The 25,817-nt window shown below is 40.9% G+C and overlaps 1 protein-coding gene across 3 annotated transcripts in view; it reads right to left on the reverse strand.

Moving 5' to 3' along the window:
- The window catches only part of mcc (MCC regulator of WNT signaling pathway), a 185,819-nt gene that overhangs the window by 134,798 nt on the left and 25,204 nt on the right, over positions 1–25,817 (reverse strand). Inside the window, exon 1 of one of the 3 annotated variants that reach the window (XM_017702948.2) lies at positions 21,060–21,650. The exons of the other annotated variants lie outside the window; for them this stretch is intronic. Coding sequence (XP_017558437.1) covers positions 21,060–21,113 — 54 coding nt within the window. The 5' untranslated portion in view covers positions 21,114–21,650. Of the gene's footprint in view, positions 1–21,059; positions 21,651–25,817 lie in introns of those variants that run through there. 3 annotated transcript variants of the gene reach the window in all.

Genomic DNA, 25,817 nt, shown 5'->3' on the forward strand with positions numbered 1-25,817 from the left:
AAGAATCTCTCCCACCCACTCATACACACATACACCCTCTGCATACCTCACTCCAGCCTCTGATTATCTGTATTGTTGCTCCGGCACACTCACCTTTCATGGGCACAGAGATATGAAGGCAGCGCTGATTGCTCTACACGCTTCTGTGCTTCAAATCCAGTTCAGTTCTCTAGACCATCTTAACCCTCAGTAAGCTAATGAGCATTTAGCTGCAGCTGCAGACACTGAGAGAAGCGCGCTGGGCTGTTTGAGTTTGTGCCGAGCTGCTACGCTGGAATGAGCCTCTACTCACTCTTTTCCTTTCGTTGTTTGCGGCGCCCTTTCCTTCCTGACAGGATGGGGAGGGATGTTTTCTGCCTGTGTCTGTGTGTCTGTCCGTTAGCGCTGCACAATACATTAGTTCACAACTGTCACCGCGGTTCTGGCGTTTGTGGCACTGATGTTCACGTTATTTTGTGCAACAACAATTAACTGCATTTGTTTTATTTGCTCAATCCCAAACCAATTTTCTCCCCAATTCAGTCGTCTCCAATTCCAGGCAATCACACGATACTACCAGCGCTACCACATCTTTTCGATTAACAGAGCCACAGAAAAGCTCCAAAATTTCTTGGGGGGGAAAAAATAAAAATCTACCATTTCGGACATAAAAGGTTTCGACACCAAAGTGACGATATATGGATGGAAGTCGATGGATCATCTCCTCTGTGACTGTAGCCTCTTGCTCTCGCTCATACAGGTCACACTGTCCACTGCATACAAGCTCATGCACACCCACATACACAGTAACATGACTCCCAGAACACAAACAGGATCCCTGTGTTAGTCCCCACATGTCTGGTGGGGGGCACCGGTGCTCTACAGGCCACAATAGTGGGCAAGACGAAGGTCAGCGATCGCGACCTCAGCTGGACATAAGAGACACTGAGCCTGCCCTTAAAACAGAAGCAAAGAAACACAAACGACCACACTTACAATGCCCCTTTTCAGAGAAAGACAGCAAAGGAATGCAGGAAGTGGGATAAATCCATTTGGAATTCTGTTGCAAGCAAATAAATTTCGCAATCACAATCGAAGCTACATCAAATGTATTACATGTACATACAGTATTGAGCCTGTTTCCTTTATCACTGGTACTACTAGTACTGTTCTGTTCTGGTTTCTTATATTAAAATGACAACAGACATTCTGATATGTGCTATTAACACTGACCTGCAAAAACAACCAGTGGTGGACAGTAACGAAGTAAATGTAATTCATTACTGTACTTTTTTACTGTAAATCGTTACTGTGTTTTTTCGTGTATCTGTACTGAAGTTTCTGCATTCTAGGCATCTTCTTACTTTCACTCCACTACATTTCAAAGTCAAATATCTGACTTTTTACTCCACTACATTAAGTGAAATCTGTCGTTCCTTTTGGTTTCTGTGTGTATAAAAACGTAACATGTCAAAATGAAAAAAGCGCAAAGCCAGAGCACCAATCAGGGCCCAGTGGTCACTTTGTTTAGAGCTGGTTTTGACCTGTTGGTCATACTGACCCAGTGCAGCACACGGTTCAACGTCAGCGCAGCAGCGTAAAGGTTTGGGAGAGTCTGTTCAACATAAATGATGAACTAACCTAACTTTGTGTAAATAGAGCACAATATAGAAATATGTCCACATATGCAGTCGAGACTGACGCGGCTTTTTTCTGAATTTCTACAAACACCATTTCATTTTATAGTAAATTAGTTTGGGCTGGTTTATGTTTATGAGCACAGGCCTACAGATTAATATAATAAAGGAAAACTTATTTGTGATCCTGAGTTTAAAGCAAGTTTGTATTCAACTTGTAACTAATTTACAAAGTAATATGAAACTGAAACTTTGCTTGTGTGTAAAAAGTGATTTCAGAGCCACTCGGTTCTCCCTGATGGAAACTGTTTACCTTCAGTGTTTTGTACTTATGATCATTTTAATAGACGTCAGCGTCACTAATTAATGACGTTCTATTAAAAGACTGGTTTACCAAGAGAGACGCTGGAGGACTTTCACCTGTAATGAGTTCATGAAGCCAGTCTTGTTATAAAACTGATAACAGGACCAGATCAGAGCCAGAATTACTCTTTTAGTACTTTTACTTAATACTTAAGTACATTTGAAGGCAAATACTTTAGTACTTTTACTCAAGTGGAGGTCTAAAGGGAGGAATATCTACTTTTACTGGAGTAATTTTTTACTTTGGGTATCTCTACTTTAACTCAAGTACATGGTTTGTGTACTTCCTCCACCTCTGCAAACAACAAACACCATTCAAATGACCAGCACACAGAAGACTCCACTGACGGCTGCTAAAGATTTCCATCTGGAAGAAGGATCCCCTCCCAGTTCTACTCAGGACAAGGGTCAAGCACAGAAACTTCCAGAAAAAAAAAAGTCCTTCATGACAACAATAGCGATGGCTGTTCCCAGAGAACATGGATAAGGATCAGCAGGAGTTGTACAGAACACTCAGATAAATATCTCGATTGTTTGATTCAAAACAGTCATTGACGCTGAACTATTCACAGCTATGCCAACCAAAGGATACCATTTCACAAGTCATTAAGCAAATCCAGAGAGAAAAACACAGGAATTACTTCACAACATATTTTCTTAAATGACTGAACACAGTTGGGGTTTTCTGGCTTATGTTTGATGCAGTTCTTGGCTTCAGACCTAACCACCCTGAGATACACAGCACTGGGCGAAAGTCAAAGACTACCATTCATTGATTTAATTTCCAGTCAAAATGGCCTTTAAGTTGTACATTTTCCAGAGGATATTTCTGAAGACACGTTTCCAAAGTTTCCAAAACCGGAATTCCAAAAACCTACAGAGAAAATGGAACGAATGTGCAGGACCTGGTAGAAACCAAGAATCCACTACATTTGGGATAAAGGGATAAAGCGCTCAAGGTCAGTCCTTATCGCTTTAAAACTACCAATAGCTAAAATACAAGATATGCGTCATCCTCCATCCACAAGAAGATGATCCACACTCAGGCTGCTTTATCTGTAAACAGGATAAACAGCCCTGTCAGCAGTAAACAAAGTTTCCCCTTCAGAAGAGAAGTTAATAGGGGTGGTCTAGGGATTTGAGGGCGTGTTCCACAAAGAGCAGCCCACGGCTTAGAAAGCAATCTAGCCATCACAGACATCAAAGAGAGGATGGGAATTAATGGAGCTGAAATTTGCCGTCTGCCCTGTTCAAAGACGCTTTATGTTCTTCACTTTTACTGATGAAGGCGTTGGATTTTGGCCCAGGAGGATGGTATTAGGTTAGCGGGTGTCATGCATTTTGATTATGACAAAGGCCCAATGCCATTTCTGCTTACTACCCCTACCCCTTGTTTTCGAGTGTCACCCTAACTTGTATCTCAGTTCCAAGGGGTAGTGGTTGAAATCTTGCCCTGCGAAATGGGATAAACCATCCATCCATCCATTTTCTAAGCCGCTTCTCCCTCAGGGTTGCAGGGAGTGCTGGAGCCTATCCCAGCGGTCATCGGGCGAAAGGCAGAATACACCCTGGACAGGTCGCCAATCCATCGCAGGGCTGACAGACAGACACAGTCACCAGTCACTCACACCCAGGGGCAATTTAGCACGTCCAATTGGCCTGACTGCATGTCTTTGGACTGTGGGAGGAAACTGGAGAACCCAGAGGAAACCCACGCAGACATGGGGAGAACGTGCAAACTCCACACAGAGAGGACCCCGGTCACCCGACTGGGGAATCAAACCCAGGCCCTCTTCGCTGTGCCGTGCCGTCCTATGGGACAAACCTCAAATTTATTAAAAAAAAAAAAACAACAACAAAACAAAACAAAAAAAACACATCACTTCATTATCAGGCTGATAGTGGTGCTCTGTAAGCGACCTGGCCCGACTTCAGTGATAGCAGAGAAGGGACAAGTTCAGCTCCTCACTGCTGGGCTTTAGTTACATTTAGGGAATCATGTGCTTTCAAAGGAAGGACAATTATTTATTATCACCCACCCCTAATTCTTTCGGGATATGAAGCTGAAGCTATTCACCAGCTTCTTGTTCGAATTTCCCAGTTTACATTCTATTCTGGTGCTGGGACTCGTGTCAGACTGAAATACAATGATGAACATGCATGTATTTATGCTACATTATCTTTCTCATTTTAATGGAGTTGATAAATATGCCTATATTCATGCTAGGTTATCTTTCAAAATTTAGTACAGTACTGATCAATGTTTTTATTCTTGTTAAAATATCTGTTAGACTGTATATGATTCGATATCACTTAATATGCCTTTATTCAATATACAATACCTGTTCAATTTTAATACAGTACGGGAAATACACCCATAATCTTGTTATGATGGGTCATATTTTAACACTTTTTACGAATATACCTATATTCATCCTACAATATCTATACAAATTTAATACAGTATTGATAAATACATTAATATTCTTGTTACAATATCTATCATATTTTAATATAGTATCGACAAATAAGCCTATTTTCATGCTAAAGTATTTGTCCAGTTGTAAGTGTTGAATACATACTGATACAGTAGCTGTCAAATTTTGATAGTATTGATAAGCACATGTGAGTTAATGCTACTATATATATACAGCGAGTTCAGAATGCTGCTGCAAGGGTCTTGACCCGCAGAAGAAAGAGAGATCATATTACACCTGCACTCCACTCACTGCACTGGTTACCTGTCAGTTTTAGAATAGATTTTAAGGTTCTGGTGATGGTTTTTAAATGTCTTCATGGTCTTGCTCCTCTTTACCTCAGTGAAATGATGGTGAGATATGTTCCTGTCAGGTCTCTCAGGTCTTCAAACAGTAATCTACTGGTGATTCCTAAAACCCGGTTAAAGATTGGCGAGGGTGCTTTTAGCCACTACGGCCCAAAGCTTTGGAACTCTCTTCCTGAGGAGCTAAGAGGCATTACATCCCTGTACAGCTTCAAGAGTAATCTTAAAACCTTCCTGTTTAGATCTGCTTTTAGTTAAGAAACTTTTGTCTGTTCTATCTTTTTCATTATCTTTTTCAGTTTATTTCATTATTTTATTTTGTTTCCTTCTATCTTTATTTCTTTTAATGTGTTTTGCTTATCTTTGTTTTCTTTTTATTTATTCTGTAAAGCACTTTGAGTTGCATGTATGTATGAAAGGTGCTATACAAATAAAGATTATTATTATTATTATTATTATTATTATTATTATTATTATATGTCAAACTTGGATAAATGCACATATATATTAATAATACGTTATTTGTCAAATTTTCATAGTGCTGATAAACATATACACATATATTACACACACAGTATCTGCCAGATTTGGATACACTGTTTATAAATATACTAACATTCACGCTACAAACACTGTGGTACACATTTACTACTCTGGAGGCAGATTTCAGGTTAAAGAAGACAAAAGCTGAATTTTTGACAACACATTAAGTAATATAGGGTTCAAATATGGGGGGGGGGGGGGGGTGTAGGGGGCAATACCACTTTTTTCAGCTTTCAGTCGGTTTACCTGATTAAACCTCAGGCCTTTGTTAGCAGATTCAGCATTAGGCCTTCATTAGCTGAGTCAGGTGCGTTGGTGCAGGGAAATCTCTAAATGGTGTGGCTTTACTGCTCTAAGGGCAGAATTTCAGCACAAGCTGCTGGTTCTAAAATCGGTGGACCTGCTGGAGCAGATAAAAAGGACACTGCTGAGTTGGTTAATATCATCAGAGTGTGGAGTTAACAGGCAAGCATGCGTGAGCTCATTGCCCACTCGAACCAGTTCTCATTGCCTTTCAAGGGCATGTTCAGCCTAACCATGCAAAACAGCCAGCTGACTTTTCTATAATGTCTTTAAATTGGATTATATTGTTATCAAGCCCTGTGGGCGGGGGGTGGGGGGGGTGTTATTATTAACTGATTTGTGCTAAATAAAGTGTGTTAAAATACGTTTAAGTGAGGGAAAAGTAGAAGGAATTAGAGAGATAAAGGGCTGGTGATCTGCTGTGTCCTGTTCCACACATTAAACTATCTCAGCACTTTCAGCACCCGCAGCCATGGTGCAGCATCCTGGATTCATTATATCACTGTACTGTAATGTGACAGATGTCGTAGCATGAATATAGGTGTGATTATCAATACCATATGAAAATATGATAGATATTGTATCATGAATGCTGCCATATTTACTAGTACTGTACTAACATCTGACCAGTGTTATAGGTACACTTATTCACGCCAGACTAAAATCAGACAAATATCATAGCATATTAAAGCATCTTTCTCAAAGGGTCTGAAACTAAGAGCGTATGACGCTGCAGACAGCTTGATTTTCTGTGTTATGGATGCGATAAAAATCAGCCTGACCAATCAGAGCTCCCTTGTTATGGTTGCATGTCACTCATATCAGAGCACAAAATGTATACAACACAGAAAAAGCTGGCTACACGAATGTAAAGTTTAAAGAAAATATGAGTAGGACCATATCTCAAAGGCTGGGGAGTGATGGTGTAAACACAGTGCCTGTTTGTTAGGTCAGTCTGTTTCTGCCCAGTGTCTGCACCTTGTAGTTGCAGTGCTCAAAAGATAAATGATAAAACTGATCATCCTCACAAACCTTCCACCTTCCTCACAAGATACCAGAGAAAAGCCTTTGGTATTTGGTGTGAAGGTTCAACAACAATAATCCTCTATATTAATGCTTACATTGCTAGCACCCCTATAGGATGCTAGTAGTATGTTTGTGCCAACACTGGTGAACGTGAACAATTTTGGCTGCACTAGATTAAGTACCTACACTTATAGCATTCTGGAGCTTTTAACATATATTAACCCTTGTGTGGTGCTGAAGTGTTTGTTACTCAGTGGTCTGGCCGACCCACTGCATGATTGTTTTTTAACTCGATACAGGCATAACAATTTATGTAACAATGCCAGATGTTTACACCATCACAAGTGTCCAGTGTAGGGTTCTCCTTTAGCAGCTGTAGCCAGTCAGCAGCCTGTCCATGTTGTCCACCCTCATACACACATATACAAACACACAGACATAGACACACACACACACACACTAACAGCAAGTCTTGTAGGAGGAGAACAGAATGAAGGACACAGCACCTCCACACATTTATTCTCCACGGGTTCAGCCCAACACGCATGTAATATAAATGTGTGGGGAGTGAAGTGAAGGCACAGAAAATGAGGCTGAAATATTAATAAATCGCATCATTTTTCTTTTGATAAACACTGAAAACGGGTCTCACAGAGACGAACACCACACAAGGGTCAACATATGTTCTACATTGTATGTTGCAGTTTCATAGAGCTGTTGCCGACACGTGACTGAAACTCACTGTTTAGGCCCGTATTCACATTCAGAGATGTGTCTATGACTCTTAGAAGGTCCAAAGTGACGCTTTTTCCACTCAAAATCAGTCCCACCCACTGAAAATCCAACCACAACTAGATTAGAAACTAGTTGATTAGAAACTGGTCCTTTCTATTATATTCTTATATATTATGTGGTTAAACTGACACTTTAGACCTTCAGTCCAGTTCTTGAAGTCCTAATAAGTGAAAGACCCAGCTCAGCTCAACCTAGCAAGATAGAGCCCTGTGATTTTTATGAAATTTTCAACATATTTACAAGAACAAGCTAGAAAAACTCAAAAACCCTGCCATGCTGAGGTCTTCCATGACTGAAGCTGGAGAAACCTAGGCTGCATAAAAAAGCCACGCCGTTCACAAATAAAACATTTCAATGCACCACTTGATCGGGCTGGTGATCACCAGGTGATCCAAACGTGACCCTCAGCCTCAGATTCAGCCACGGGGCTCCAGGTAGATGCTTCAGTCGCTCCATCAGTTCATTCTGACTCCCACTGAAAGAAAATGAAACCCATTTTATCCCTGGAGTTAATGTGCATTAGTTTTTATGGCTTGAGCGATAGAGTGGTGAAAATAGTGTGTTTGTTTTGACTGGAGGGGGAGCGAGTAAGAGAGAGAGAGGGCGAGAGAGAGAGAGAGAGAGAGACAGAGAGGGAGAGGGAGAGAGAGGGAGGGAGAGGCAGCTGTGGAGGCCTGTGGGCCGCACTGGCATTCGTTTTCCTGCCTAATGGGCTGTGAAAGGTGAATTATCTCTCTGCACACTTGCACAGCCTCATGGACTCACGCAGCTCCGCACACTCAGCTCCTACACGCACAAGCCAGATAGAGCTCCTAAAGACGGACGCACTTACTCACTTTTAGCTCAGATTTAATTACAACGGGAGCGTGTCTGAGAGAGAGAGGCTTTCTTAAGGCTAATCTGGGAAATATGATTTCAGTTACAGGATCAGTGATGCTAATTCTAATTACCAGTTTGGAGTCGCTTACAGACCTAATGATACATTTCTGATTTCAGACAAAGCATTTAATACAAACTGTTACCTAACTGGTAAACTAGAACCACTGCTATAGACTAAAAGAGTGAATTGTTCTGATGATTCCGTAATAAATCAAATTAACTTCTCAAAGAAATGGAGGAATGAATGAATTCATGAAAAAGAAAACTTAACTGACCAATAAATTCTGCAAGGCTGTTCTAAGAATCCCAATGCTTTCCTCTAGAAAGACACGTGGAACACTTCAAGACTTCATTAAAAATGCCACTAAATTTTAGATGCCGTTAACGCGTTTTCCTAGTGTTTTCCTGGAGCTCAGCTGCCCGCACACAACGTGTTGCTATGACTGTAGGCTGCTGAAGAAGTCCAGTCAAGTCAAGGTTTACTTGTATAGCGCTTACAACAGGCGTTTTTGGGGGAGATTAGATTCACTGGACCGAATGCCCTGATGCAGATAAAACTAATTGAGTTCCGCTTCAACAGAAGCACATTTCCATTTCCATGTGATACGTTTCTTTAGGATTAGAGACTAAATATAAATATTTATGGATCGCAGTGAGCGAAGCTTAGAGGCTCGGAGAGCAGCACAGAACATGAACTGAACTCAGATCTCCCAAGTACAGGCAGATTGATGAACACAGCAGAGCGTCTTTACACATATGCGACGTTTACGTCAGTCCACCTGGACAACAGTCATCATTTCGCACTGCTGAGACTCATTTAGACTCAAACATTTAGGCTGATATTTTTGTGCAGCGTCAAGGAACAGGTAAAAGTCTAAAATCAAAGTTTAAGGACTCGGATCAAAGAAGTGACCGTGGCCAAATAACATGGCGTTTTTTATAAAAAGTGTTCATAGTCAGGATCGTTTAACTCTGGACAGGAGCTCCATGTAAACAACGTGAAACATTGTTATTTTGCGCATGTTGGTCAGTTTGGGAGCTGATCTGTTCAGACTGATGACACATACAGGTCACATATATATATATATATATATATATATATATATATATATATATATATATATATATATATGTATGTGTGTGTGTGTGTGTGTGTGTGTGTGTGTATAAAATGTGAACAGCCAAACACAAAAATTGGATTTGGTGAGAAAATCAGATTTGGGCTACTTTTACCTACTGTGTGAATGTAGTCTCAGACCCAATCCCATTTTATCCCTCACCCCTTCCACTTTGCCCTTAACCCTCTGTTTTGCATGTTCACTTCTAGGGGTAGGGTGTTCTAATTTAAGAAAAAACAAAAAAAAACAAAAAAAAAAACACCAGAAAAACCAGCATGATTTGCTGCACGAGCCACCAAATAAACCCACAAATATGAGAATTTTCTCTGTTAAAAATTACAATAACCACTGTATTATCTTACTTTAATGTCATTTCAATGTATCATGATCATTTTCTTCATAAAAGCATAAAAAAAAAAAATCAGCAGTACTGATGCCTGAAGCACCAGAATGTAACTGCTGCTCCATTTAAGGTGGAACGGAAAAACTGATCAAGAATATCTGATTTCAGTTTCACATGACCAAAGAATTAGCGGTGTGCGATAATAAATAATTGTGCCCCCTCTTTGAAAGCACATGATGCCCTAAATGTAACTAAAGCCCAGCAGTGAGGAGCTCAACTTCACCCTCCTCCGCTATCACTGAAGACGGGCCAGGTCGCCTACAGAGCACCGCTAGTAGGTCTTAATGATTGTTGTCCCATTTCGTAGGGTAAGATTTCAATCACTACCCTTTGTAACTCCATTCCAAGGGGTTAGGGGGACACTTGAAAACAAGGGGTAGGGGTAAAAAGAAGAAATGAGATCGGGCCCAAGTTTCACATGCACCTTCACATGGGGAGAGGTGATCAGGACGGTCAGCGGCTGAAGCCCTGTTTCTACAGAGTGGACCTGACCGTTTCAACTAGCTCTCCCCTTCTCATGTGCTGCTGACCCTCTGGTCAATCAAAAACTTCAGTGTGTAACAAGAAGATTTTTCCTTATTCACACATACAAACCCAGCACTGTACTAACACTGTACTAACACTGTACTAACACAAAACAGTGAAGTTAAACAAAGCAGGTCTCTCGTCTTCAGAACAGCAAACTAAAGCAATGAAAGTACACTGGAGGCTCCCGAGTGGCGCAACCGTCTAAGCGTTGGCCTCATCATCAGGAGATCGCGAGTTCGATCCCTGGTGATGCTACAGCCGTCCGTAGTCGGGAGAGCATAATTGGCCTCGCTCTCTCTGGGTGGGTAGGATGGCCCCCCTTCTCCCCCCCATCACTCAATACGATTCTAGCGGGCGCAGGCGTCCGTTAGCTGACGAAACAGATCTGGCGGTTGGCACTTTCCTCTGAGCGGCAGCTCGAAAAGAAGCAGTGGTTGATTTCACAGGTCTCAGAGGAAGCCTGTGTTTACCTTCACTCTCCTAGCACTGATAGCATCATGTGATTGGGGGAGTCCTAACTAGCGGGTGGAATTGGAAACGACTAAATTGGGGAGAAAATTGTGTAAAAAAAAAAAGAAGGTACACTGGAGAACTCTCTCCACCCACTAACCATGCACCTGCATTAAAGAGCCCAAATCATGGAAAACAAAATATCAAAATAAAAGAGTTTATTGTGGAATGTTTATTGTAAAATTCTTAAAATGCATCATTCACTTCCCGGTCCATTCAGCCCATACATGGAAACTTAAGCTTGTTTGGAATTCTTTGCTTTCATGATGTGACAAAAACCAACACATTCACATAAACCCAGTTATTCAGCCTATAGCAGTTTAGCCCCGCCCACTCATGCTGAAGCTATAAGGAGCGATACAACCTCATATGCTTTCCAAATGAGGCTCAATCCAGGGCAGCCAATAAGAAGAAAGGTCATTTACATCTATCAGTCTTAAAGGCAGAGTAACAAAAACAGCCTGTTGAAGGTCATAAAGTAATTTTTCCAATTGCATGTTGTGCCATTAGATAAATTATACTAATTTATTTTGTTGTTTATACTGTTGCACGGTTTGAACATCAGCAATGACCACTGTAGGTGCACGTCAGCATAATTTTTTATTACTATTTCTAATTCTTCAATTACTGTTGAAAATATTTCAAGTCTTTATTGTCAGGCTATTTAAAGTCAACATGTGATTAAAACTGACCTGGTCTAACTTGTTAGCTCATGTCACCAGACCTACTACCTCAGAATTCTGAAGATTTTTAAAAAATTCTTCATAGAGAAACTTACAAATTCAGATTTCTTTACAGTGGTTATTTTTAAGATAAACCTCCAAAATTATAATATCAAATAGAGTAGGCAAAAAAAAAAAACAAGTAGCAAAATGGACCACCCAGTCCCCCAACCACAGGGCTTTCCAATGCGCTCACATACACACATAATAAAAAATAACTACAAATAAATTTAGGGACAAAATTTTATCCCAAAACTATTGTAAAATAATGTCTAATATCAGGCATTAAATTTGTTTTGTGTATTAACTTTTTTTCAAGAATCTTTAAGAAGCATTAAACTCTTCGGTCATCATCACCACTAGCTTCTCTAGAATTTAGCATTTTGTATCGGCTTAATCATGATTCATTCAAAAGACACAGTTCTGGAATTTATCTGTACCTTTAATCAAAGTGTAATAACTTTTGCTGCTATTACACATCTTCTGAGTTTGTTTTTCTTTGTGCAGTAAAAATAATATATTTTGTTATTTTGTAATAATATATTTTAATGTCAAGTTTCACTTCCCTGTCCCAAAACCCACTATTATCAGCTGAAAAAGCTTAGCTAGCTCAGAGACCCTTTAGAGTATTTGCCTTCAAATATACTTAAGTATCGTAAGTAGAAGTAGTAAAAGATTAATTATGGCTCTGATGTCCTGTTATCATTTTTGTAACAAGATTCTTGCTTCATGAACTCATTTGAGGTGAAAATCCTCCAGTGTCTCTCTTGGAAAAAATCTTTTAATAGAACGTCATTAATTAGTGACGCTGATGTCTATTAAAATGATCATAAGGAAAATATTGAAGGCAAAAAGTTTCCATCAGGGAGAACCGAACTGATGGAAACTGAAATCACTTTTTATAAAAAAAGCAAAGTTTCAATTTAAGATTTATTTACAACTTAGCTACAAGTTTAAGTTTAATAAACAATAAAAATAATAAAAAAAAAACAGGATCACAAATGAGCTCCTTTACTATATTGATCTGTAGGCCTCTGTTCATAAACATAAACCAGCCCAAACTAATTTACTATAAAATGAAATGTTGTTTTTATAAATTCAGTAAAAAGCCGCGTCAGTCACGACTGCATATGTGGACATATTTCTATATTGAGCTCTATTTACACAAAGTTAGGTTAGTTCATCATTTATGTTGAATAGACTCTTCAAAAAGTTTACGCTGTTGCATTGACATTGAACCGTGTGCTGCACTGGGTCGGTATGTCCAACAGGTCAAAACAAGGTCAAAACAAGCTCAAAACAAAGTGACCGCTGTGCCCTGATTGGTGCTCTGGCTTTGCGCTTTTAATTTTGACATGTTACGTTTTTATACACAAATAAACCAAAAGAAACTACAGATTTCACAAAATGTAGTGGAGTGAAAAGTAAGACACTTGATTTTGAAATGCAGTGGAATGAAAAGTAAAAAGTAAAAAAGTAAAAAGTCGCCCAAAATCGAAAAACTGCAGTAAATTACAGATACATGAAAAAAAAACTACTAAAGTACAGCATCAAATAACACTTACTTAGTTACTGTCCACCACTGGTTGATTCACATTAACATTCACAAACTGTTTGTTATCAGCCATCAACAATTCTTCTCTGCCGAACAATGTTGTCCTCTCAACACCACTTCTCCACAATAAGCCTCTGATTGGGGCCATTCAGCTACACAACCCAGCTATCATAGCCAGCACTGCTAGAAGAATATCCCAGAGGGTTACACTCCTGCTGTACCCTTCAGCTCCACTCTGCTGATTCTAGAAGCTGTGTGTTCGTCATCATGCTGAAATATTCAGCACTTTCTGCACGGTGCCCACTCACACCAGTCCAGAGTCAGACTGCTGACTGAGAATCATTTTTCCCCACGAGCAGCATAGTAATTATAATAATGTAGACAGAATGGCTTTGCTCTGGAATACTGAAACCACATGTATGTGCACCTAAATTGAACAGTCATTGGGTAGAAACAGATGAATATTTCATCATTATGACAAACAGTGAATTCCCACTCTGATCATTTTGAGGTTTCATAGCTCTTGGTCAGCTCAGGACATGAGACAGTCTTGAAATCTCATGAGCAATAAATATTCTGTTGCACATACAACTGCTGAGGAAATATTTAGATCAACAAATAAGCAAATACTTGTTATGCCCAAACTGTGCTGTTTTATAACTTTAACTGTTAAAAATCTGTTGCTTACTATACCCAGATCAAAAGGTCAGTGTGTACCAAATCTCCTTATGAGACTCCACATCTGTTACAAATAGACGTCATTCTAAAAAGCCATCATTTGTGTTTATTAATTCAAAAAGGTCCATAGTGCTTGGACCCCTATGATTGCCACTTGTGATAGAGGTGGTCATTTAGCTATTACAGCAGTTACAGTCCACAGAAATAAACACGGTCTACATCAATTTCAACTAAATGAAAGTGGGCTGTCTTGGCCACTAACAATGATCATCTACACACCTTTTTGACAACTGCTCAAGATACGTGACAGTGGCAACGTAATGACATCTTAGTTCTAATTGGCTCTTAAAAATCAAGTACTATATTTATGTGTTGGCTAAACAATGACTGTGAGCTGCTGCTGCGCTGTGTTTGGGGGGAGAGGAGAGTCTAAGAACGCTCTGCTGGCAGGAGACCCCCCACCCCACCCTTCCTAAACTTAAAACCTCTTCAAATCTACATGACTGGCATAAATGGCCATCATTTAAAAAAAACAAATTCCGCCAAAAAGCAAGGAGTTTGCACGTATGATAACAGCATGACAGAGCACTTCGACTGTGCTTCCTAAAAGCCCTGTTTATCATCATGAAGCATGAGGAGGAGTCTGGATATGAGGGTGTTTATACGCCATTCTTTGACTTTCAACAACTCTGACAATCCTTAACCACCCAAAATGAGTCAGTCATTGGGAGTAATGATGAAAGATTAATACGATGGAGTCGGGGAACTAGCTCTGGGCCCTCAGAGCAGCGATAAACTATGATGGAATGGGATAATTAAGATGGGCCTTCATCATGAATCAGGTTCTGTGTCTCATAATCGAGACATGAATCATGTTTCAAAATCGGAAGGAAAGGAACTGTTGAAAATGGACGTGCTCTGAACTTTAGATGGTTCCATCCAGCTTTCCGTCAGCTGAGTGTCTTCCACTGCATCTACATTAGAGCCACCTTAAACCAATGATTTATCAACTAAACCAATTCACACAACTTATGCAAATCTGGTAAACAAGTCCTGTTCAAATTTTGCCTCTTTAGTTTACTTCTGGAGGCTTATAATGTTGACAAACACAAGAAACCAATAAGCCTCTAACATTCTCTCAACACACATCCAGCTCTCTAGTAGCATTGCACACATTTTTCCACGAGGTTTAGAAGACAGTATCACTTATTCTGAGCTGTTAAAATGGACAAAACTTCACCGTGTAGCTGAATGCTGTGTGCAGCCATTATATACACAAGCTCCACTTCACACACACTCATGTCGCACTGGCAGACGGATGCTACGCGCTACGTAAGACAATTATTTATTACCACCCACCGCTAATTCTACGGTGATACGAAGCTGAAGCTATTCACCAACTTCTTGTTCAAATTTTCCAATTCCTCCTTAAAAATGGTGCAGCAGCTACATTCTGGTGCTTCAGGCGTCGACACTGCCGGACCATTTATGGTGGAACAGGAAGGTTAGCTAGCTAGCTATCGAAACATTAGCATGCCAGTAGCGATTTTTTATGCTTGTTATGAAGAAAAACGACCATTTTACACTGAAATGACATTAAACTAAGATAATTCAGTGGTTATCATAATTTTTTAATAGAGAAAATTCTCATTTCTTTGCTCGCTCGCGCAGCCATCTTGCCGGCTTTTCTTTTTTCCCCCTCATAACACTTTTATTGCCTCTGAAAAACCTCCATTTGGAGGACCATGTAGCCCTCATACTTCATCCTACCCCTTTATCTCAACAAAAATTGGGACACCCTGTCCCTAGGCGTGAATGCGCAAAACGGAGGGCTAAGGGCAAAGTGGAAATAGGATTGGGCCCAAGTCTACTTGCTCAAATCACAGAGGCAAGTCTGTGCAACCTTAACAAAGTGCTGGATGTTGTTTGAGAGATTACAGAAAACATTAGAGTGACTATTAAAGTCTAGTGTGTGTTAGACTTGTAGTTCCAGCACTAAACCAAAAAAAGGAAAAGCTGGAGAACAAACATGTCCAGATGTCCAGATGATCAGATCTGATCAACTACATCTGGGGTGGAAAAGTGTGCATGTTTGAAAATAGTCCTTTATAGCAATTTTCTTTCTTTGAAAAAAAAAAACAAAACATCTAATTTACACAAATTCCTCCTCACCCCAAAAGAAGTCACTCAGCCATGTTTCGTACCCAAAGTTTGCCTTTTCACATCACAATTTTATCTACAAAAATGGACAAAAGTGTACTGCAAACCTAAAAACAGTAGTAGCAGCCTTGAAGCCTGAATTTGGCCTGCAATTTTGTCGGTTTTTATAGATAACAGTATTTCATACAGTGTCAGAAAAATGACTTTACAACTCAACATTAAGGGCAAGTGTGTGACATTAGCCTTGCAGCTCTAGTGCAAAACAAAAGAAGCAAACTTCTTTGCTTCTTAAAATATATCTTGATCAACAACATTGGCAGAACGGAAAATTTGCCAATCTATCACTTTAGAATAATCGCTATCAATTGATTTTACTCACTAGGTACTTGAGAAACGGCCAGCAAATTGCTGCGTTTAGCTCACTGACAGGGCGCTACAAATCTTCGTCAGCCAAACCAGCGCTTTCCTATCCCATTGGAGGAGTAAAAACAAAGCTCACAAAAACGACGCACTCAGGAGAGGTCTTAGTGGACCTCCTCGGTTAAATAAAGCCCCTCGTAAATAGGGAGGGAATAAAGAAGCGTTTCTTGCATCAACACTGCGCCTTTGTTCCGGCCGGGCCTGTAAATTGTCGTTGCGACTCCGGCACGGTCTGCTTTCCTCTCCGGCGAGTTTGTCTTCCCATCAGGAGAGTCATAAATCAAAGTGCTGAGCCATGGCTGTGGTCAAATTCAGCCTCTTCATCCACTCTTCAATCCTGGTCGGCATCGATCACGCAAGGAGAGCTTTATGAGCTGCTGGCTGCCGCGGGTTTACGTCGGGTGACCGTCGGTCAATCTTCCAGAGGAGTGGAGCTCGGCTGGATGATAAATCCGAGGACAGCAGGACCCTGAAGCGCCGGGGAGTGGAGTACTTAATGGAGAGATGGAGATAGGGACACGATTTGAGATGGAGACAGATAGAGTTAGAGTTTGACAGCTGCCTGAGGTCTTGGCACACAGGTGAAAGAAAATGTATTTCCCAGTTTGAGCTTTTTCTCTCTCGCTCTCTCTCTCACCTTCTCCATCTCACAGGGACGAGAGAGGTTAGATGAGGATCTCCAGGGTCAGTGGACGAGACAAAGTGCTTTTTCACCCGGGGGCCTGTGGATTTCCCTGAACGCCAGTAGACCAAAGCTGCTGGCTTAGAAAGAAGCGTCAGCACTTTCATGCATTTTCTGCCCAATCCCCCCCACATTCCCACTCTCAGCACTGGCGTTCAGTCTACATTTACTGCCTCGTCTGTTGTTTAAACACACAATGGAGGGAACAAACGTCCTCCAGAAGTCTAGGGAGTGGTGCCAAGTCCAAATTTCTTAACTGGTCACAAAATAGCTTTACAAAAGTAAAACTAGTGGCTTATAAATGAAATATACTCACATTGAGTTGAACTGTCACGCCTTCTCATCTCAGCCAGTTCAGCAGATCTACAGCGCAACATTTAACATGAAACAGCAGCAGACAAGAAGGCAGTACAGTACAAAACAGACGTGGCACGATAATTCATCTTCTCAGATACAGATACAGATACTAATACTGAAATCTTGAGTATCGGTTGATATTAATAAGACGTCTTCTCTGTAAAACAACTTTCAAGTTTTATAAAAAGTTATTTCAATTGAAGTTTTCTTGAAGATGAGCATCTAAAAGTCGGATTTCATGTTGAATCTACTCAAATGATCTACAACCACAAGGGAAGAAGAACACAGCTAACAACATCAAACCTATTTCAGGACAGATTTGTTACATGGGATTCATTCCTTTTTTTTCCCTCCGTGTCCAGCTCAGTATTTTCTGCAGATATGAGCACAATACTGACATCCATCAACACTGATATGCCACTTTTTGCTCACTAAATACAGAAAGTACAGGTAATAAATTGAATCGTACTGTCGCAGACCACCCAGTAATGTTTATATGTGGGAATGCCAGTGTCTTGCTGTGGTTTACATGAAGTATATCAATAAACGTTGATTTAATGTTTTTTTTTAAAAAGAGTAGTTTTTACCATCACTGGTTAACCATCATCACAGGTCTATCCTAAACTAGACTAAAAATTGCTTCCAATGTTAATTCTCAACTGGCACTGAAATTTAGTCCAGGATTAGACTTAATCTCAAGAAATGTCCACTAGGTGTTCACAGAGATTTACAAAATCCAGGACTGGAAACTTGAATCAAGGCCCAGAGTTGAAGACCTTTTAAGTACACTAATCAATCAGCCATGCTAGCATTAAGGACAGGACATCAGGCCAGGATGTATAATCCTTAGCAAATGTAAGATTTTGGTCAAAAATGATTCAGAATAACTTGGAGAAGAAGTGAACCTCAAACCTAAAGTTACTCTTTTTCCCTTTGCTAGTTCATGTGTGTAGACATATCCAGCACAATTCATCACGTCATACCTCTGAAAATGCTATTTATTCTTGCTTTCACATGATGTGAGTATATGAACTGACCCTAGATCAGGGCTGAAGGACAGCAATATAAAAACAAAAGCCCTGTACAAACTTCACGAGGCTATTCCGTTACTGGTCTGGAATCAGATTTGTTCCCCATTTATTAAAGCCTCATGTGTGTTTGGGGAAAGGAGCGGATCTCTCATCACTGCCTCTGGACAAGCTGTCAAATTGTCGCTGGATAAACAGCAAACAAGCGTTCTCTAATGAGAGTAAACACCCAGAAAACACAAGCTTGCACAACCGCCAAAACCATTACACCACCATTTCTTCGCCTGTGCCAGCTGCTCTGAGCACTAACAAACAGGAGGCGTGGATAATCGCCTGCTCTGCCAATTAAAACATTACATCTTAATGACGTGCACCAAATCGAAAATAATCCTCCTTAGGATTTCCTCTCCAGACACCGAGTCTGCCCCAATGATTTAAACGTTACAAACCAGCCTAACACCACAGCATAGGCTTCCTGAAGGAATAACACCAAACACGCCTTCTATAATTGAGTACTGAGTCATACACAAGCAGTGCAAGTACATAAAACAAAACAAACCGAGTCTTTTGTCGCCCGCGACGCTGATTCAATAAAGCTCTTCAAAGTCCTCGCCTTCTTGGGCCTTTACAACATATGGCTGCTGTGAATGGACCTTTAACTGGTTTCATGTGTGGAAAGCCTGGAGCTAGAGGGGGGCTGGACCAGACCAGAGCGCTTGTGCTTGCTGTGTTAAGCTTCATCGGTGCTGCAACAAGAGCTGGTCGACATTTAAACCTATCTGTCCAAAGTTAAACCAAGAACGAGTGAAGAGGGACAGAGAAGTAGAAGAAAGGTGCAAAGATCAAAGTAACACATTGAATTTCCATGATTTCCATGTGAAGAAACTCCACGAACACAGGTTTGTCTTTCAGTTCTTATTTTTGAAATCACGCTGATTTAACATATCTGCGCGATATCAGGACAAAACCTTGTATCTTGACGATGTGGAGCTCCCCCAAACAGCATTTAACAGGCTTCAAATACTTGTTGGTAACAGCTGTTCATGTCGTACAGGAATCGGGTGAACCATTTATCCAGGCTGTTACATCTGTTTGTCTTTCTTTCCGCTCAACTCGGGCTAAACGGGTGACAGAACGTAGCTCAACAGACAAAAGCCCAGCGAATAACCATGCATTTGGCCATTTCCCTTTGTTTTACACGGTCTTTGCCATTTTATATGCTGAAGTCTGCTCTCAACCCTGAATTTAAAGGTGGACATTTCCCACATAAAGCGTATTACATTGACATGTCTTTTAGTTTTCTTTCGGCATAACTGCGTTTACGCACTTTCCATTTTTCACAAGGAAATTATGTACACGTTTAAATCGAATCAACTTAACACGTTACTTTTATCACAGAAGGAGAAGGACGGAGTGCATACAGGAGTAAAAGAAAGCAAACGAGTAAGAACGAGTAGTAAAAGCCAGAGCTTGGTCTTTATGGGCATGTCTTTTGGTGCTAACTGACCTCTAACTGACCTGGTCCTGGAGCAGCCACGTCCTGCACAGTTTAATGCTTTCTTTCTTTAACTTGTTAATGATATGAACAGTTGGGGGAGTTTGGGCATGAAAAACAACCAAATACGCTGGACAGGACCCTCCAGGATCAGCATTAGGAACCAATACATTGGTATAATGAGACAAACCGGCGTTTTGCCTGAACGAAGAAGTTGATCCATTTTGACTATTTTGTTAGTTATTTTGTTCGACAGATGAATGTTCTAATGTATGGAATCACTAAGTAATAACTGCTATTCACTAATTTATACAGTGCAGACTGAAATGTTATAATCTAGACAAGAAACTGTAAGATACTAGTTTATTCGTAATTTTAAGTACTTTGCGACGCAAATTTCTTGTCAAAAAAAAAAAATCTATTTGATCACTAACATGTGGCCACCACTTTTTGAATATGCGACATTCAGTTTATTTATCTTACTATTTTCATGCTCAGTTCATTTTGGTTATAATGGAATCATCAGTTAAGCTTTTTAGAAGCGCTTGAAACATATTTCATAGATGTAACTCAACAACATCGCTTTTACATAACTGAAAACAACGATTCCGCTTCTGTACAGCAAACCCAAACTTTTGCATTGTCGAGTACGTCGAGCAAATGGCTTCATCCAGAAGAACCTCTGAGAAGAACCTTAGGGTTGAGAGGTTTCAACTAAGTATCTTGAAGAAACATCCACATGAAAATGTTCTTGGGGAAATTAAAAGCGGTTCTTTCATGGCACCGTCCCAAATGACACCTTTTTGGCACCTTAACTTTTAAGAGTGCAGCACTACAAGTTTGGGAAAACATCAAAATATTGAGTGCAAGGGCAAACCAGGACCGGGACTGGTCGCTGTAGCTAAGCCGCACCTTTGATGACTAAGGCATTTTAAGCGGTCGGCTTTTAAAGATCGCTAGATTTGCTTTCTAAATGGAGAGAGACGGAGTGAAAAAGAAACAGAAACAGGGCAAAAGGACCCACATGTCCTTGCGAGGAAACGAGTGCAGTGGTGAACACACCCCTCCACACCTCCTCTGCCGAATCGCGGCTTACCTCGCCGTCCGCCTGGAAATCGCTCCCAGCTCCGACAGCTACTCCGGAGTTCATGGTGTCCAAACTCTCCAAGCTAGTTCAAATCCCTCTGCTAGTATTCCACAGTTGGAGAGAGCCAGAGTCGAGATAAAAAAAGAAAAAATAGACCAGTGCGGGAGAAAAAACGTAGTCTCCTCTTCCTCTCAACTCCCTCCGGCTTCCACCAGGACATCCTCGGCGCCTTGGAGATTTGCAGAGCTTTTCCAAAAGGTTTTCCACAGGTTTTCCCAGAAAGAAGCAATCCAAACAGAGGAAGAGAAGAGAGGCAAGGCTTACGGCTTCAGACAGCCTGCCGGAGACTCCCAGCTACAGCTCCGCACTGCTCATAACCACACACGCAGACTGCAAGAGGAAGCGAGAGAGAGAGAGAGAGAAAGAGAGAGAGAGGGAGGGAGGGAGAGAGGGAGGGAGAAGGACCTCCCTGGGGCCTCACTGCTGTGGGGAGGTTGAGTGGAGACCAGCGTGTATTTGTGTGAGTGAAGGGATTCATTCACTGCCTGCTGTGACAGTCCAACCTGTCAGCAGTCACAGTCCACCTCTCTCTCTCTCTCTCTCTCTCTCTCTCTCTCTCTCTCCCCTTTCATTGCCAAAACATTGGTGGTATTTGGATTCAGCACAGCTCTGCTCAATTCCTCAGTAAACAAAAGATAAGGTAAACATTATGCAAGACAAGACAATGGCCCTCAGTAGCGTGCGGTCAAATCTGATAAGCTCAGTTATGTTATTCATCAATTCCATCGTTGGCATGACTGTACAATCAAACTCACGTCTAGTAGGAGTGTGTTTAAGTACATTTGAGCTTAATAAAAGCTTAATCTGCATTGAACTAACACAAACTTTGACCAGTCTCATCATTAATACCAATAATATGCACAAGAACAGAAAATGACCATAATCCTACTAACCTTCAATGCATGACCTATGCATCATCTAGTACAAAAATGGATGTGTTTATTTTACACGCACTTTGATACAAACAAATGCTGCATCTATTCCATGTTCGGTTTAAAGACATTTTACACCGTGCTTTAGTTTTTTACTACTAACTCCGCCCACAACATAAACCATACAAAACACAGCTAGTGCGGCAGTCTCCCATACACTGCAACAATACAGCGGTTAAGCCTGTTATTTAAAACAACCTGCACACTACACAATCACATTCAACCGGCTCTAAAAAACAAAAAACTTTTTATTCATTCCAGTCGTAATTTCGACACTATAAAGTTTGGTCTGTAGGGGGAGCTCTGCACTTACTGCTCCACCTCAAACTCCACCAACCAGCACAGCAATGGGCTCATGAGTTGCGGAATACTGGATTTTAATTGGCTCCCTACAGAAACATATGCATTCACTTAAATTTGATGTAAATTAGGCACTGGTTCAGACCCTCACTTGTTTCCATGCCGCACAAAATGTTCGTAAAACAGTCGCAGAGAAGTTCATACATCATTAGACTGTCAAATGTGTGGCCATTTCTATGGAACGTTGATTGACAAGGTCCAAATTATAACAAATATCACATTACTTACAAATAACGACACAAAAGATGAACAAGTGTAACATAAAATGATTTTACTACTACTTAACACGTAAAGCAGAGGTCACTTAAACTGTCCTATGCGGACCTGAACCTATAAGCAACAAACTACAGAGAATGATTTAATTTCCATGGGGTGGTCCCAGTTTAATCGGCGTATCATTTCTACGGTAGCTTTAGGACTCCAGGAAACTCACAGAACAATCACGTGTTGTAAATATCAGCCAATCAGATCTGTGCATTATGATGAGCACTGAGACTCTAGTGAGTGAGGCACATACAGGGGAGGGACGAGGCGAGAAACAGCAGTCGGAGAAGAAAGTGAGTCAGAGGGAAGTTATTTCACACGCTGTGCTCCCAAAAGAGAAAACTGACAATAAATACTGTTGAAATATGACTGAATTGTACTATTCAGTTGTTGACTGTATAAGATGTTGACATGCCTACTAGGCTACTTCAGTTTACAGTGCATGGCACTGAATCATGACGCAAGCTAGACATTATGATGTTCCGGACCTTTTCTTGAGGATATTTTCTCTAACCGGACCTTGAATTTTAATTAAAGAGCGCCGACATAAACTATCAGAAATACAACAATATAAAACTAGCAAGTTTTTCAAAGGTGTACCAGAGCCCGACTGGTATATCAGTCGGCCGATAACATCAGCTGATATTAACAACCTGATAAAGCAGATAATCACAACTATTTCAATTAGGATTCTCCCAATGATCTCCCATTGATAAAGCCCTGCTGGACGTGATTAAATTCACCTGGGGTCCTGGGGTCCTGGGGTCCTGGGCCAATTTCCCCTTTGATTTTGATTCTGTCTGGATAAGCCCTGTCAGTGTTTTCCTTCCTGCTTGAGAGACCACAGGCCTCGCATTCGGTTTTTGACTGCTGCTATTAAGTCTCCTAGCGTGTGCATCCATATTAAAATGATAGACACTTCGCCAGAACCTCTAAATCATTTACTTGGTCAGGGTGGTAGACGTGGTCTTCCATACACTGTATGATGCGAGATCCTGCAGGGGTGATTGTAATGGCAGTTAAAGGAATAAAGCCTTTATATTCACACATGCAGAATATTATCAACTTTTAGGTGTGTAGAAAATACAACCCACTAGAAACTCATTTCACTTGTCCTGCGATCACTTCAACGTCCGGAGAGTTTTATCACAGAGGGGACCTAAAAACACGATTACAGGTGTCCCGCCGATAAACCAATTCAAATAGAGCTATAGACCGGCATCCAATCATAATCTTTAGCATGAGAAAATTGTTGCAGTACAAATAAAACCGACTTATAAAAATGCCTGATGAAAAAAAGAAACGTTCTAGGTAGCTATGCAAAGAATGCCAAGTAGCTCTGTAAGGAATACCGTGTAGCTCAACCCTCAAATCCTACGATATTAGTGTTATTTAAGGCTTGAGTTTGTTCAGTTTATCAGTTTATCTGGTAAAAACTGACCATGGTCATATATAACAGTTCACAACTGGCATGTTATAATGGTATAGGGATGTAAAACACTGCTTACATACTATTTATTACATCTAAAATAATATTCTAAAATTATATCAGCCGATAACATTAATTAGTCAAATTTTTAGCCCCTTAAATTTTTAATTTCGAACACTTTTTAATACCGTTTGGGCTCCAGTATTTACCAGCTGTTTTCAACTGCAGAACATTTTTATGAGCTCTGAACATGAACGATTCTGTGATGCAGAGAAAAAGTTCTGGATCAAAATAAAAGTGGGCCACAGGCTGGTTGAAGGCACGCTGCCTTCTCAGCCTATTCAACTTTTACAGCCCTCGACCTTGCAGTCCCTTAGCATGCCTCCTTTTTCTGGCACTCGCAGTATACGTCCACTCTCCACTCCTCCCCACACACATCTGTCAGTTCCGTTTTCGACTCATGCCTCACTCTCTTGCACACAGTCTCTCAGCCATGGTGGATGGTCACTTTGACCACAGAGCAATCCCCCTGTCCGAGGCCCATTAAGGCAATGGCCGCACAAAGGAGAAGTGGCTAGCCTCCAGTAATGGCATGTTTCAACAGACTACATCCCATCCACTATTTCTAAACCACCCCACTACCACCCCCCCCAGCTCAAAGAACCTGGCACCATTCCAAAACAGTCTCTTTCTCTCCATCTCTCCCCTCCACCATCTCCGAGGGCTGGTAAGTAGATTATAGGCCGCTCCTGGCATTGAGGCTGTGTAACAGACTTAATTATGGGTGTACTTCATTCTGTTAGACTACTCTTCATTAAGCACTGTGTCAGGGCCCATTACCAAAGCACTCACTTGATCTGGACTCGGACCACGTCATTAACTCTCATCTACGCCAAGCCGTGCGTGTAAGTCTCAAGGCATCTGAAGACGTACGCGAGGCTTCGGGATGAGGCAAAAGCAGCAACTACTGCGTTTTCCGCGAACAGGAAACAAGCCACCAAGTTTGTACATGCAGGTGAACAACTTGCTTCTGTAGAAGCTCAACAGCTCCCTCTAGTGCAATAAAGCTCCATACAAATCAGACTTGAGGTTCATTACACGGTCACACACGTGCCGCAGAGTGCGATAGAGCACCATTTAAAGCAGGAAGACCTTAAAAAAATGACCGTTCCAGCACCGTCTGCCCGTAATTGGTAATTGGATTTACTTGACTCCAGTGTGCCCATCGTTTCTACACACACTTTCACTTTCAGTTTTTTTCTTAACTTTAGGCAACAGTTGTGCTGATGCAAGATATCGCGGCAAAACCTCGTATCTCCAAAACGAAAACTTTACAGGAGAAGAAAAAACTTTTACTTTTAATGTAAATAAATGCAACCAGACTTTTTTCCCCCCAAGTCATTTTGGGCCATTTCTTTTGGTCCATTCGTCATGAAATTTACACACAATGCAAAGGCTAACAGGTACTTTCAAATTAGGTCAAAAACTGAAAAATGACCAAAATGTTGGATAATAATATTGGAATCGTAAAGGCATCGTCAGATGTTGCTTAGCATCAGTATCGGACTGAAGATTAGATTAGACCGATATTTTTATTGAACCACGAAAGAACATTTAGGACCCATATCTCAAACACAAGCTCAGGCCCGCAACACAGTCCTATCACGCCCGCAAAGAAATGCTAATTTTCTATTAATATGAGCCAGTTTCACAATGCGCTGC

This window comes from Pygocentrus nattereri, chromosome 23 (genome assembly GCF_015220715.1).
Source record: "Pygocentrus nattereri isolate fPygNat1 chromosome 23, fPygNat1.pri, whole genome shotgun sequence".
Taxonomy (NCBI): Eukaryota; Metazoa; Chordata; class Actinopteri; order Characiformes; family Serrasalmidae; genus Pygocentrus; species Pygocentrus nattereri.